This window comes from Spermophilus citellus (assembly GCF_964194105.1).
Source record: "Spermophilus citellus genome assembly, chromosome: 13".
Classification (NCBI taxonomy): domain Eukaryota; kingdom Metazoa; phylum Chordata; class Mammalia; order Rodentia; family Sciuridae; genus Spermophilus; species Spermophilus citellus.
In genome coordinates, this window is record NC_138193.1 from 78,056,633 (window position 1) to 78,072,228 (window position 15,596).

At 49.9% G+C, this 15,596-nt stretch overlaps 1 protein-coding gene across 6 annotated transcripts in view; it reads right to left on the minus strand.

The window, feature by feature from the left end:
* The window catches only part of TTC7A (tetratricopeptide repeat domain 7A), a 112,084-nt gene that overhangs the window by 76,461 nt on the left and 20,027 nt on the right, over nucleotides 1-15,596 (minus strand). For all 6 annotated transcript variants that reach the window (XM_081264740.1, XM_081264739.1, XM_081264745.1 and 3 more), the window contains 2 exons: nucleotides 7,764-7,894; nucleotides 4,815-4,930 (listed from right to left, as the gene is read on the minus strand). In XM_081264740.1, coding sequence (XP_081120866.1) covers nucleotides 4,815-4,930; nucleotides 7,764-7,894 — 247 coding nt within the window. The remainder of the gene's footprint in view (nucleotides 1-4,814; nucleotides 4,931-7,763; nucleotides 7,895-15,596) is intronic.

The window sequence follows — 15,596 nt, forward strand, 5'->3', positions numbered from 1 at the left end:
GGAAAGGATTTCCAGGCTGTCTAGACCTACAGCTGGAGCCAGGGTAGGTGAGCTTGGGCCAGTGACAACTCTTCAAACTTCTCTGGCCCCTTGTGAGTGAAGCAGGACCACACGACCTTCTTCACAGAGCACTGTGCACCGGGCACTGGTTCAGCCTGGCGCCCAGCAGGTACCTGATAACCCACCATGCCACTCCTTCCTTCCCTCCTGGCTGACCTTGATGTTCACCTTAACCTCACTACACCTGCAGAACATGGAACAGGTGGAAGGGGGGACACCTTCAGCAGAGGGGGTGGTTAACAGAAGTACCTTCCCAGGCTGACTTCCATCCCTTTCCTCTCACTGGACCCATACCGCACCATGCAGGACCCCCACCATGCAGGACTGGTACAGGATAGGGCTAGTGTTGTAGAGGAGGAATTTGTTCAGGGTCACAGAGTAGCCTCCAACTCCAAGGCCCTGCCCTCTCTTCCTCTAGCTGTGAAGGGGCAACCATCCAATTTTTCACACCAGAAGCTAGGAGCACCTACCAAGCACTTACCAAGCACAAGCACATTTGAGGAAGCTGGCCTAAGCTGGGTGCACCTCAAGGGTAGATCAAGATCTTGTAAGAGGACTTCTGCTGTGGGCAGTGCTGCCCAGTGTTTAGCACCACCTCCAAAAGCCAACCAGGCCCTGCATGCATCATCCTGGCTCCACCCAGGCCAGTTCACAGTTGTTCTCTATGCCTCAGTTTTCCACCTACCTCACAGGGAGGACTAACACACGCAAACACTTCACAAGTGTCTTGTATTTAGTATTTAATAATACTTCATTTAGCATGAATTATTATATGAAATAGTCATCAGATGCATGGACAGAGCATTGAAATTAGAACGGTCCCCTCCCCACGAACACTCCTCCACAAGGTTCCCATATACATGGTCACCCCCTAGTGCTTTCTGGGGAGGGAGGACTTCTAAGCTCTATAGTGCAGGGGTCAGCAAATTGTTTTCCATAAAGGGAAAATAAAGAGACCAAATATTATAGCTTTTGCCATAAGATCCCAATTGCAACCACTCAACTCTACCATAAGACAATCTGTGAGTAAATGGGCGTGACTGTGTTCTAATAAAGGTTTATTTACAAAAACAAGGGCAGCCAAGCCTACTGCTCAAGTTCAGCTTGTACAGGTCACAGTGGGTTTCCAAGGGCACTGACAGCCTCACAGGGTCCAGCCTGGTTCTTCCTCCAAACCTCTGCAGAGCGGGAGCTGAGGGCCACATCTGTGTTCCCCAGATTCATCCCTGGGAGCTCACAACTGGCAGACAGAGGGGTTCCCGCCTGGACACATCAAGATGCGGGCAATGACAGTTCCAGCTAGAGCTGCCTGGGCAGTAAAAATAGGAATCCTGTTTTTGCTGGGCCACTGTGTCTGAAATGGGGGCTCAGTAACTAAACAAGGATCACCTGCTTTGTTGGATGTGGGCAGGGCTCCTTGGGCCCCATGTCCTTCCATAGCTGTAGGTGGTCTGAGGAGCCCAGGGCTGTGGCCAATCCCATCCACCTTGGCTACCTGGGCCCCTGAATCCATTGGTTGGTCCTAAACAAGGACACCAATGCTCGCCAGCATCACACTTGAAAACTTTTTTTAAAAAAGCAAAAGGTATAAAGTTCGTGTCTGGGCCTGTAGCCTGCCCAGTCATGGACTGCATGAGAATAATAAAAACAAATGACAGTACCACTGGTTCTGATGTTCTCAGCAGTTATGACATATCAGGTGCTCTGGTGGGTGTTCACATGTGATTCAATCCAAGTAGGCCTTGCCCCACTTCACAGTTGAGGGTACTGGGTTCAGGGTTCAAGGGACTTGCCCACAGTGACTTGGGCTCCAGCAGCAGAACTGGGATTCACCCTCAGAGGTGGCTCCAGAGCTGCACTTCTCCCTTTCTTCATTGGCCAGGTAGGAGGGGAGTGCAAAGGCAGCCTGCTTCAGGGTTGGACCCTCTCACACTATTATTATTATTATTATTATTATTATACCAGGGATTGGACCCAGGGGTGCTTAACCACTGAGCCACATCCCCAGCCCTTTTTATTTTTTTGAGACAGGGTCTCCCTAACTTGCTGAGGGCCTCCCTAAGTTGCTGAGGCTGGCTTTGAACTCACAATCCTCCTGCCTCAGCCTCCCAAGCCCCTGGCATTACAGGGGTGTGCCACCATGCCTGGCCTCCCATCTGGAAGATCCCAGCTGGTGCCATGCCCCACACCTTCCAGCCCTCCTCTAATAAGGGCTGTTAGAGAAATAGAGAGATGAATAGGGCACAGGCCCACCAAGGCCTGCGGCCACCTGCCTGCCCACAGCACTGCAGCCTCCTCTGCCTCCCAGAGTGGCCTCACCACAGTTTGCTCCAAATTCTGGGCAAGACACTCCACTTCCTTCTCTTCCAGGGAGCTGAAGGCTTAAACTCTGTGTCCCCCAACAGCTCAAAAGGGATGCAGCTCTGATGGGTAGGCTGCTGGGTGGGTCAGGGTGCCCACTGGATGGAAATGCTCACCCCTGGTTCTAGTCAGACTGCTGTGCTCGGAGCACCTGCCCATCTAGAAACACCCCCAAAGGAGGTCAAAGTCTAGTAAACGCCAAGCCCCTGCTCCTCCCGGAGATCTGCTACCTTCCCTCACTCCCAGGTTACTGTTCTCAAGAGTCAGGCATCAACCCCCTGCTTCCCAAGCTTCTTTAGCTAGGGTCCCTCCCCTCCTGCAGATCCCAGCCCACATAGATGCCTCAGCCTTACCCACTCCTCTGCCCCTCCCTGATTCCTGTGGCTCACCACACCAGGGCCCAGCTCAAACTTGACCACCTATGGTGTGTCTGGGCCTAGCCAGCCCTATGATGGCTTTCAGGAGTGAGCTCAGGCCCTCCTGCTGCCAGCGGACAACTTCAGGGGAAATGGAGTAGGCAGGGTCACCAGAGGCTCACAGCACGCCCCAGAGGAGAGGGCAGGCCACAGCAACATGTCCTATTTTTTATTGTTGTTCTTTTTTTGAAAAAATATAAACTAGACAAGAAGAAATATGAAAGATAAACATCAAAGTGGTTATAATGATTATCCAGAGGAGAGAGCCGGAGAGGGGCTGAAGGCTGAGCTGGTCACTGTTGGCCAAAGGTTCAATCAACCAAGCCTACCTAACGGAGCCTCCATAAAAACTGCACAGCATGAGGTCTGGAGAGCTTCCGGCTTCTCGCTGAACTTGGGGAGGGTGGCTAGGAAGCTCCGCGCCCCTTCCTCCATGCTATGTGTGCCTTCCACCTGGCTGTTCCTGAGCTGTGACCATCTATAAGAACCCAGTAACCTCAGAAGGGAACTGTTTTCCTCGTTCTGTAAACTGGTCTAGCAAATTAGGGAGTCTGAGAAGGAGTTGTGGAAACCTCTAATTTGTAGCCAAGTCAAACAGAAGTCATGGGTTGTAACCTGCTCCTGGCAACTGGCATCGGAAGTAGGGGGCAGTCTGGTGGGACAGCCTGTGGGACCTGAGCTAATGCTGGTTGGTGTAGGAACTAAACTGAATTGTAGGGACCCCTCCTAGCTGGTGCTGGAGAACAAGTTGTGGGTGAGAGGGAACCCACAGGCCACAGAGGGGTCTGTTGGGAATACAGAGTAGGAGAAAATAGTAAGTTTCTTTTTTCCAACTACACAGATAACCCTGTATAAGAATCATCTACTCAAAAGCAGGTTCAATAAGAATGGATCAAGTGAAATTTAACAAAATGACCACCAGGTTTCTAAGACCTCCAAGCAGTCAGTGAAAAGGACATTGCAGATGTCCTGGGTCATCCTACCTCCTGGTCACCCTGCCTCCCTGCGAATGAGGGCTGAATGATGAGAGCTCAGGCCTATGACAAGTTTATCCTCCCAGGGAGACAGGCACGTTCAGCATGTCTCCCCCTCTCGATAGTGACACCCTCCAGCAGTGACTGTGGAGGATGCAAATCCCTGCAGCAGGGACAGACAGGAGCCCCTGGCCTGCCTGGAGAGAGAACTTGCAGCAGGCAGGGTGGCCTCAGAGATATGCCTGCCTACAAAGCACCCTCCTGATTCTGGAGCTTCTCCCTCCCTCGCCACTGCCACCCCACACACACCACACACCACCACTCCCAGCCTGGCACCCGACTCCAGCCACCCCCTCGCTATTCACTGAGGGGTTCCTGCTTCACCCAGCAGCAAACTACCAAGGCAGGCATCCCAGGCACCATGGAATTGGGGCCGGGAAGAACGAGGGGCCCTTACTACACCACACAGGCAGCGAGCTTCCTGCTCCCTCACCCACAGTGGCACCCCAAAATGATGCCAGGCTTGTATTTTCACCATGATTCCCCTTGCTGTTCTCTGGAAGCTAGAATGAGCAAGAATCAGCCTTCCCAATTGGTTTCTGGGGAACTTGAGATCAGAGAAGTAAAATGGCTTTGCCTATACCTCGGTGACAAGGGATGATAGCAGGCCAGTGCCAAGCTACTCCCTCCCTCTGTGCCCTCAACACCACCTTCTAGGCCTGGCTCCCCTCCCCCTTCTGAAGACAGTCACTCCTGCCCTCCTTCTCAGTGGTGTCCCCCGAGGCGTGCAGCCTTCTGAAGCTCGGCCCTTCTGCACAGCCTTGTCTGACAAGATGTGACATGTGCCAGCCCGGCTCCATCCTCTCTGGAGAGTGTGCATGCATACACACACACACACACACACACACACACACACACACACACAGGCCAGACCAGAGGCAGCATCAAAAGCACTGGCCAAGGAGAGAGGTCCAGGTTCTGCTCAGCCGCAGCAACGACCTACCCCTTCTTCAGGTTTTTCACGTAGGCGCTCTGGAGGGCAGCTTCCAGAAAGTAGGTGAGCTCATAGTCAACCGGGTGAGAGCCTTTCAGATGCCGTGACGTGCTGTTGTTTGTGGTCTAAGAAGAGAACAGAGAGGGAGAGCCGCTGTCTCACAGTTCAGAGGCAAAGGGGTCTGGGGAATGACAGCCCAGCTGGAGGAAGTGGCCCTACCCCAGTCCCAGCTGCCTATAGGGCATATTATGCAATGCTCAGATAAAACTCAACCCAACTCACTTAGATTGAAAGTGCGTCTAAGGGTGGGAACGCAGCTCAGTGGTGGAGCACTTGCTGAGCACGTGCAAGGCCCTGGGTTTAATCCCCGACACCACAAAAATACAAAACCAACATGTCTAAAGTTTCCTCCCCTCATCCATATGCTGGAAGCCCACAAGCCCCATGTCTAACATGATTTGTTCAACAGTCACAGAGCTTTAAATTCATTAACTCGTTTCATCTTCAGAGCCATGCTCAAGGGTTGGAACTGTCTCAGTCCCATTTCAAAGGTGAGAACATTGAGGCATGATGTGATGCTCCTCCTGCCCAGTCACTCGGCCTGTGGGTGGCAGAGCCAGGCAGTCAGGCTCAGACCCCACACTTTCCCTCTCACTACTCGCAGATACCCCTATCTGTTCCTGGCTGTGTAGAGACGTCCCCCTTCCACAGTGAGCAAGCACTACTGCCTGAGCAGAGGTAGAGAGGTCGCTTCACCTGGGTCCGTGCTCTTCAGGGGTTGTCTCCTGAACCTCAAGTAAAAAAAGAGGGGGAAAGGAAACTAGGGGAACAGCCACCACAAGCCTCACTTAAGCCTTATGATAGTCCTCCATGTATGGGTCTGTGTTCTTCACTAGATGAGGAAACCCAGGCCGTGAAAATGCCCATGGTCACACAGCTGTGTGAGCCTGGACTTCAAACTCAAATTTGGCCAGCTATAGAGTTCAGGCCACTTACTTCTTATTGGTTAATTCATCCCACATGGGAGTGCCAGCCACCTGCCTGGCACTGCACTGTCCCTGCTATACACCATGGCATGCCAGCACATCCCAGGGCTGAGACCCTGGTTCAGGATTAATGACATTATTAACTGAGTGTCACTCAAGACTCAGCTCTGACAGGGTCACCCAGTCCTGCCGAGACAGGCCTTCAGTATGCCACCTTTCTTGATCTATAACTTAAAAAAAGAAAACAAGCCCTTCTTCAACTTAGCTCTCAGAAATCAAAGTAGATTTAAGAGCGTTCCTTAATATCTCAGAAGTCAGGACTGGGTCTCGGGAAGACAGGAGGCATTTCTGAGAAGCACAGTTCTATGGCCCTCTGTGAACTTGAGATACCAATTATTGGGGCCTGCTTGTCCATTTGCTGTCACCAGGTGGTGACTTCAGCCCTAGACAGCTGCATAGCTCACCAACTTTAAAAAGAACAAAGCCTGGGCTTCCAGCTGAGGGCAATACATCTTTTTCATGAAAGTGTCCTTGGAAACACATGCAAATATAAAGAGCCCCTAAAACACTGCTGTCTAGTGGTGACCCGATGACCTTAAGGAGTTCACGTGGAGGCCCAGTCTTCAAGAGGCCTCTGCTGATGCAGGGGCCTGTATGTGCAGCCACCTCTCTTTTCCTCCTGAAGTCCAATCAGGCAGGGAACCAGGCCAGTGGCTCTCAACAGAGGGTGATCTGACCCTCGGAGGACATTTAGCAGTCTTCAGAGACATTCCGGTTGTCACAATTGGGGGTGTGTGCTGCTGACACCTGGTGGTAGAGGCCAGGGATGCTGCCAGAACCTACAACACACAGGGCAGCCCCCATAGCAAGGGATGGGCTTTGCAGTGCTATGGGGAAGTCTGGCCTGAGGTGGACTCCTCCAAGGACCATCACCAAAACCCCTGGGCTGACCTCCTGCCATTCATCACAGCAGGGGAGGCTCAGGTGTCTCTCGGCTCAGGACCACCTCCTCCTCGGGGGCACCAATCCTAACCTACCCTGCAGAGCATCTGCCATCTACCATCTAAGTCTCCGGGAGGCAGAGTGCCCAGCACACCCCACCCCTCTCCCACAGGTGTCAGGGCCACGTGCCTCAGTGTTCCTGCCAATGCCACTTACTCACTGCCATGAACTTTCAGAAGCTGTTTAACTCCTCTCTAAGATTTATTTTCCTGATCTTAAAATGGAAATAACAGCAGCACCTACTTCATCCAGTCAGTATGAGGGTCAAAGTAAGGAATGCGTGTTAGGTCCTCAGGAGTGGTGGTTTATGTTAGCAGGGTCTCTCTTCCCTGCCTGCCTCCCCTCTCCTCCACCAACCAAAACCAGAGCCCCTCAGCAGGGGAAGGGTTGGATGCTCCATCAGCTGGAATGTACCACCTGCAGACAGTCAAGACAGGCCCACCACAGGGGAGCTGGGAACCCAGGGCCTGTGCACTGCCAGCACCCTGCTGGTCAGCTCTTTGCCCACCTCTGAAAGCCTTGGGGATGGGCAAGGTGATTCTCAGCACCCGAGAGCAGGGAAGGACATCTAACTGCAAGATCCAACCTGACACTGCTCCTTCCAAGGGGACAGTGGCAAGCAACTGATTTATCTCTAAACCTCATCCACTAAACAGGGATCAATAGAAGACCTCTTCATAGGGGTGAACCAGATAAAGTAGATTTGCTCCTAAAAGTTGAGTTTGCCAGAGTTCTCTTACAGATGACAGAGACCCATTTATTTATTCAACCTACTTTACGGCAGTCAAGAGTCTCATTCTAATAGAAGTTTGATGCTACATTTTCCAACTGAGGTGGCTGACTGTCCTGAGGGGCAGGGAGATACTTTGTTCTCATTCGCACAGGGTGACCTCTGGGCTTAGCGTGGGCCTGCAGATACAGGGGCTCCACAGAGAGCAGCTACTGCCTGGTGCTGTGACCCCCAGCTCACCTTGTCCAGTTCCTGCAGGAACACCTGAGCCACCCGGGAGGCCCTCTCGAAACAGGCGACCACTTCCTCCTCCCGCTCGGTCAGGCGGTAGTGGGAGGCGATGGAGTTGGGCAGGCGTTCCAGGGAGAGGCCTGCGGGAGGAAGAGAGCCCCTGAGACCTGCCCCTTCCACGGGCCCAGGCTGGGCTCGCCCGGGGGGACATATGCTCTGGAGCAGCCAGTGGGAGGTGGAGGTCTGCGGAGGGGAGAGAAGCTAAAGCCATGGTGGTATTAGCAGCAGCAGGGAGCAAGCAACAGGCCGAGAAGGCCCCCAGGCCCAGCATGGGGACTCACACTGTCACCCTCAGTCCAACTCCTGTCCATCCTTGCAGGTCGACTCCCCAGGAAGCCACTCCTGTGCCTCCTTCCAGCGAACAGAAGAAAACCACCACCCTGCAGATGCTCTGAACTTTCTACGCTGTACAGTGGTCACCGTGGCCAGCTCTGTCCTCCCCCACTGGCTGAAAGCCCTGTGTGGGCAAACTGAAGTCTTCCTAGACCACCACGATCCCCAGCCTGCACCCACGAGCAGGTGCTCAGGTCACACAGCCCTCTGCATGTGCCCTTCCCATGTCTCTACCCTGCACAGGTTCCCTGTGTCCAGCTCCTATCTGCTTGTAGTGACGCCTGCTCTTTTTGTACCTCACAGTCATTGATGACACTTGCTTTCCCTCTGACCACCCCTCCTGTGGTCTAAGCCAAAGATGAGGGACACAATGACTAGCTAAGAGTAAGCACATGGCCCAATCGGGACCAATAAGAACTCATCGTGGAACTGCTACTCTTTTCCACTGGGGTTGTTGAGCTGGTACCAGAGGTCAGCTTGGAAGTGTTAGAGAAAGCCTGCTGAACGTTCCGGTATATGAGGCAATACTGCCCCCCCCCACACACACACTTTTTTTGTTTTCCTTTTGTTAATTTGAACTGTTTCTGTTGCTTGAAGTTAATGGAGGCCTGACTAGAAAATGCTGCTTCCAGGACTATCACTTTCCAATGGGCAGAACCCATGTCTTCCTCATCTCTGTGCCCCACACATTACCTTACACGTAACAGATATTCGAGATAATTTAATAAAGGAATGCTAAAAATGCAATCCTCCATTATTTCCTGCCCTACCAGCCCCAAGCGCCAACTGTCAATCCAAGTCATTAACATTTTCAATCTCCCCTCCCCTTTATTCTACTTCCTCTTTTTAGGCAGTATCTCTAGAGTGGATGACCATACTGGCCTCCTAACTGACCTCCCTGACTCCAGTCTCACTCCAGTCTAACCCATCCTGCACACTGCTCCCCAGGGGCTTTTTGTAGAAGTCTTCATACTGCTGTCTGTGAGGTCCAAACTCCTGATGCTCCATTCCAGGCCTTCCAAGACCAATCCCTGTCACCTCTCGATCCTAATTTCCCACCCTGCCGGCCACATCCAACTTCCTGCTCCCGACTGCTGGGTTGAGAGATGGCTTCCTGACTTGCTCCAGTTGCTCCTTCTGCCTAAAATGCACTATCCACCAAGTTCACCCAAAAGTACTGTTCACCTTCTAACCCACTGAATGATACCTCCTCTATGAAGCCCTTCCTGATTCACCCTGGTACAACCAACGATTCCCTCCTGTGATCCCTGGTCTGTACATATTCCTGTCTCACTAGTTCTTACACTTATTATTCACATGTCTCCTCAACCAGACTGCAGGCTCCTTCAAGGCATCGGTCTTATGGTGTTTACCCTTCTCCCACCAGGCACATAGTGGGCACTGGACAATATTGACTTATATTGTCATTTAAAAAAAAAAACAAGCTTGATCATGTCTGACAAAGTACAAAGTGCTCTGCAAACACAGGGAAGGAATTATCACTGCTTTTCTTGGCTCCATTTCAACTCATACAGATTCAGTGACCTTGCCCTTGGCCAGGCTGGGGTATGACTAAGTCCAAAGGTCAGGACACCTTGGCCTGGGCAAAGGGAGGCACAAAATATAAAGGCCACTGCTCAACGCAAGGACTCAGCTACCTGGGTCACTGAGTGTCCATGTGCCCGCTGCCAAGTGACTCACAACCAGGAGGGAAAAGCTCCTCACTCCAGAGGACTCAATAGGAAGGAGGAACAGAGAAGGCAAGGAGGAGGTCAGTCCCCTCTTGCTCTCTTCTAGGGCTGTCCCAGTGCCTCTCCTCCAGACATGAGGCCTGTACAGCCTGTAGGGAGGCCTGGCCTGGACCAATTGCAGGTGGCAGGACACAACTGATTCCAAGAGGTGTTGTGGCTAGGTTCCTTCCTGCCCCACCTCTGGGCCCAGCATGGGGATGGATGATGCAGGCAACCCGCAGGTTCCAGCAGCTGGCCCAGCCTCCCCAGATGTGAAGTGGTGAGGAACACCTGCCTGTGGGCCCTGCCTTCTTGTACTTCAACTGCTCCTTCCACTCTGCTGGGGATTATTACTAAGATGCATCTCCAAGAATTCTAAGCTCGCTCTTTTGGAAAGCTCAGAGCAAAACTACCTCCTCTCTGAAGCCCTCCCCGGTCAAGTTTCCCAGCCTCTGATGAAGCAGAACACATTAGCTACATCTCCTACATGCCCATTTTTCTTTTTCGTAGTGCTGCCGATTGAACCCAGGGCCTGGTGCCCACCAGGCAAGTGCTCTACCACTGGATATTCAGGAAGGGCAGGGATAAAGACCCAGATGAATGGGCAGATTTGGGCATGCTTGAGTGTAGAACCCAGTGGAGTTCCTCCCTCTCCTTAAAAAGCAGTTCTTAGAGAAGTCACACAGCGGGGTGTATTTACACAATAGAATTATACTCAGATTTATTTATTTATTTATTTTTGGTACCAGGAATTTTATCTCAGGGGCCCTCGACCATTGAGCCACATCCCCAGCCCTATTTTGTATTTTATTTAGAGACAGGGTCTCACTGAGTTGCTCAGTACCTCACCATTGCTGAGGCTGGCTTTGAACTTGTGATCCTCCTGTCTCAGCCTCCCGAGTCGTTGGGATTACAGGTGTGTGCCACTGTGCCCGGCTATATACTCATAGTTTTTTTTAAAAGGCAGCATATAAGTGTGTCTTATACACACATAAAATGGATGGATTCCTGAGAAATTGTGCAAAAGAAGCGAGATGTAAAAAGTACATGCTATGTAATTTCATTTTTATGACATTCAAAAAAGGCAAATTAACATATATTAATGGAAAATAATCAGTGATTGGGGTGGGGGTGGAAGTAGGGAAAAGGGGCCTCAGAGAACTTTCTAGGGTGACAGAAATGTCCTACATCCTTATTAGACTGTGAATTCTGGGTTTCTACACTAGTCCAACTCATCAAATTATATACTTAAGATTTGCACACATCTCACTGTATGAAAACTCATCTGAAAACAATGAAAATTATGCTTTTATTTATTTATTTATTTATTTATTTATTTTTATGATACTGGGGCATTGAACCCAGGAGCACTCTACCTGAGCTACGTCCCCAGTCCTTTTTTCTTCTTGAGACAAAGTTTGGCACAGTTGCCAAGGCTGGTCTTGAACTCACAATCCTTCTGCCTCAGCTCTAGAGTAGCTGGGAGATTACAGGCGTGTATCACTGTGCCTGGCAGATAACGCCTTTTTTAAAGGAAGCATTTGTGATCCAGAGAAACAAAAGATCAATGTCAAGAGGATATATCCATTGAATGGTCCTCTGCAAAATAAATTCCAACATACCCAAGACCAAAAGGGTTCCCAAAGATGGCAAGGGCTTTTCCTCAGTAGGATCACCACCAATCACCCAGTTCTGCCCATAGAGAGAGGCATTTTTACCTGAGACTTGTTCTCTGACTGCTATGAAGGCTCATCCTCTTGCCCACAAATGTTTGATTGGACACATACCCAGGGTTTCTATGCCTCTGCCCCGTGAGCACTCCTGCACTGGAGGCCGTATTGCAACATCACCAGGTCCACAGTGGAGACTCCCTCCTGAGCCTGGCTCACAAGGATCCCAGCAATTGTGGCACAGTCCTGTGGGGTGGGCAATAAGCCTGGGCTGCCAGGAAGTTCCCACATTGCCTACTGATTCCCACCTGTGAAAGAGGCCTTTTTGTGTGGTCACCCAGATTAACAAGCCTACGAGATACGAGAGGCCCTTTCAAGAGGAGGCCCCTCTTTTTCATGAACTCTGCACTTTCGGTTTGGAGGCAATCTGATCCTGGCACTGTCGGGGCCCAGCACCAGGCTGGTCCCAGCTTCTTCAGACAGAGATGACTCATCCCATCCCGGCAGCTGCCTTCCAAGAAGGCCTGCCCTGGGAGCCTCGGAGTCTGGAGCCACACATCTTCCTGTGCTGTAGGAACTGCACTTTCCACATGGGGGACACACTCCCCCGCCCTGCCCCAGCCAGCTCCCAAGAGAGAATTAAACCCAGAGCTGGGCCCCCCAAGTGAAGGGAAGAAGGAAAGAAATACAATTCGTTCTTCAGCCCTCAAGGAGGGAGCCTTAAGGCCAGGGAGGGAGGAACCCTCACAGATCATGTTCAAAAGTGGGCAATATGGCGGCTCCTCAGAACAGGAAAAAAAAGAGTTACATGACCCAGCAACCCCCATCTCCATTACAGATTCAAAAGGATGGAGAGGAGGGTCTTGGAGAGATAGTTGAGTATCCATATTCACAGTGGCATCATCCAAACAGCCAAAAAGTAGAACAGGCCAGAGGCTCCCAGACAGGTGTATGGACAAATCAAATGGTATACACATCCAATGTGGTGTTCTTCACCTTTAAAAAGGAAGGAAATTCTAACACACGCTACAATCCAGATAAACTTTGAGAATATTATGCTTAGTGAAATAAGCCAGACACTGGAAAGGCAAACACTGTATGATTCTACTTATATGAAGCCAGATTCACAGAATCAGAATATAAAAGGGTGGTTGCCAAAATAAAAGAGGATGGGGGAGGAGGGAATAAGGAGTTGTTATTTCATGGGGACACACTTTCCATTTTGCAAGACAAGAAGGGTTCTGGAGATTGGTTGCATAACAATGTGAACATTAAAGAGTTCTAGAGGTTGGTTGCATAATAATGTTCTTCGTGAACTGTACACTTAACATTTACACACAAACACACAAATTCCTGGTCTGGCATATGCTAAGTATGGCTCCCTACCTCTAAACTACACCCTCAGCCCTGATATCTATATTTTAACACAATTTCTTAAATAAAAACAAAAAAAGGCATACAATTTGGCTTCTGTATTCAAGTTTCCCAAAAGTGTTACTCTTTGATCCAGTAATTCTATTTCTTGGATGAATGCAAAAATTTAGCTTCAAGGAGAGCCACTGCAGCATCCTTTATGATGGTAAAAAAAGAGATTAAACTGGGCCCACACCTGTAATCCCAGCTGCCGCTCCTCCAGAGGCTGAGATAAGAGGATCACGAATTAAAAGCCAGCCTCAGCAATGGCGAAGCAACTCAGTGAGACCCTGTCTCTAAATAAAATACAAAATAGGGCTGGGGATGTGACTTAGTGGTTGAGTGCCTCTGAGTGCAATTCCTGGTACCAAAAAAAAAAAAAAAAAAAAAAAAGGAGAAAGAGAGAGATATAGTATATAGATCCAAAGACAGGACAAGTTTGCAAAACCATGATGAATCCTTACAATGAAATGCTCTGAAGTTGCTTACACTGATACAGACATGAAAATTGAGTCATAAAATATTAACTTTAAAAAGCAAATGGTAGGGGCTGGGGATGTGGCTCAAGCAGTAGTGTGCTCGCCTGGCATGCGTGCGGCCCGGGTTCGATCCTCAGCACCACATACCAACAAAGATGTTGTGTCCACCGATAACTGAAAAATAAATATTGAAATTCTCTCTCTCTCCTCTCTCTCTCTCCCTCTCTCACTCTCTCTTTAAAAAAAAAAAAAAAAAGCAAATGGTAACGGGCTGAGGTCATAGCTCAGTGGTAACATGCTTACCAAGCATGCGTGAGGCACAGGGTTCGATTCTCAGCACCACATACAAATAAATAAATGTTCACCAACAATTAAAAAAATTTTTTTTAAAAAGCAAATGGCAAAACATGAACTTATGAACTATTGTGATTATAATTATTATTTGCAATGCTGGGGATTAAAACAGGGCCTTACACATGCTAAGCCAGTGCTCTACCACTGAATTACATCCCCAGACCTTTTTATTTTTTTTCTTTTAATTTTATTTTGAGAAAGGATCTCACTAAAATGTCCAGGTTGCCTCAAACTTGTGATCCTCCTGCCTCAGCCTCATGAGTAGCTGAGATTACAGGTGTGCACCACTATGCCTGGCTATGAACTTATTTTTATTTTAAAAAGCCCATATAAACCTATAGAAAAAAAAAAGACTGGAAAGAAACACTTCAGAATGTTTACAGAGAACTAAGTCTCAGTGTGCCCAAACAAAAATGAGATCACTAACAATGCCTAGCTTGTACTGCAGCCATGAAAATTAGATCAAATGAAATATTACAAAGATAATACATGATTTTAGAAAACAATTCTGCTGATGTTCATGATGCACCACAATGCTTAGGTAGGGGCTGAACCTTCCCCAGGGCTCTGGATGAGAACACTATCTCAGGGAGAACAGATTCATTCTTGGAATGAATGAATGACCCATTAGCTAAGAGTGCCAGAGGGAAGATGGGATTCAGGTCCTCTGGCTTTGACACAAAGCCCAGACTCCCAGGTATCTTCCTTTATCCTTAGAGACCCACAGGGCTCCCCAAAAGTCAGGCTTTTTACTCTCATGTAAGCATCCAAGGCTGAGTCAGAGGTATCTACCCCACCAGGCGATGGGTGGTCTTGATGCTGGCTTCTCTGATGTGCTCCTCAAAACCCTGTGCACCCTTCACTTCCCCTGACCACTTTCGTGTAGCCTCCAACAACAGAGGTGAGGGTTGCCAGCACAAGAAGCAGGGAGACCATATGCCCTCTGCCTGTCTAGCCCCATGGCCTCCCTCCTGTGGCTCTGTTTACCACCTTGCCTCCAGTGCCCGGCTGGTAGAAGATGCATCTTGTCCTGTTTGGTAACCCTCAGCCCAAGAAGACACCCAGTGAAGGCTGGTGAGCACACACGAACACACCCAGCCTCCTCCTGAGCTGCCCCAACTTTGACCCACTCCTTTCTCCAGCTGCAGGCCAGCGCCTCTGGGGCCAGGGCAGCAACACCAAGGCTGCACCCTTTCACTACAAGGCAGACAGTCTGTACCCCTTGAGAAGGAGGCCAAAATCAACAGCTCATTCCTGTCATACCAGGGCTTAAAAACAAAACAAAATAAAATGGAAACCAAATACACCACCCTCCTGCCCTGGGAGCAGCCTGGTGTTCTTATTTTTAAAAATCTCAATAAGCCATAAAATCCCAGGTGAGAACAGAATACCTTAGGGTTGCACTGACCAAGAGAGAACAGAGTAACAACAAAAACAGCAAAAAAGCCTTGATGGGTGGGGAGAAAAGAATTTGCACATGACAATCTCCACTGCGGCTGAGCACTTGGCTTTTATCACCATCACCCGTGCATAGCAGTTCCACCACCCAGCATTCCTTGCGGTACTTTTTGTGACCTGGGGTTGTGTTTCTTCACAGCTATTCAGCAAGTCTGCCCAGAGCATGGGCTGTGGCCTCCCTGGCACTGAGTGTGAGAGGGCTGGCTAAGGCTGAATCGGGGCATGGCTGCTTCCCAAGGAACCCACAGCCCATTTGTGGAGCCACAGTAAGCCCCAAACTAGGCATCGATGTCTAAGGCCTGAAAGGCTCACAGCGGAACTTGTGGGGAGAAGTGGAGGTCATTC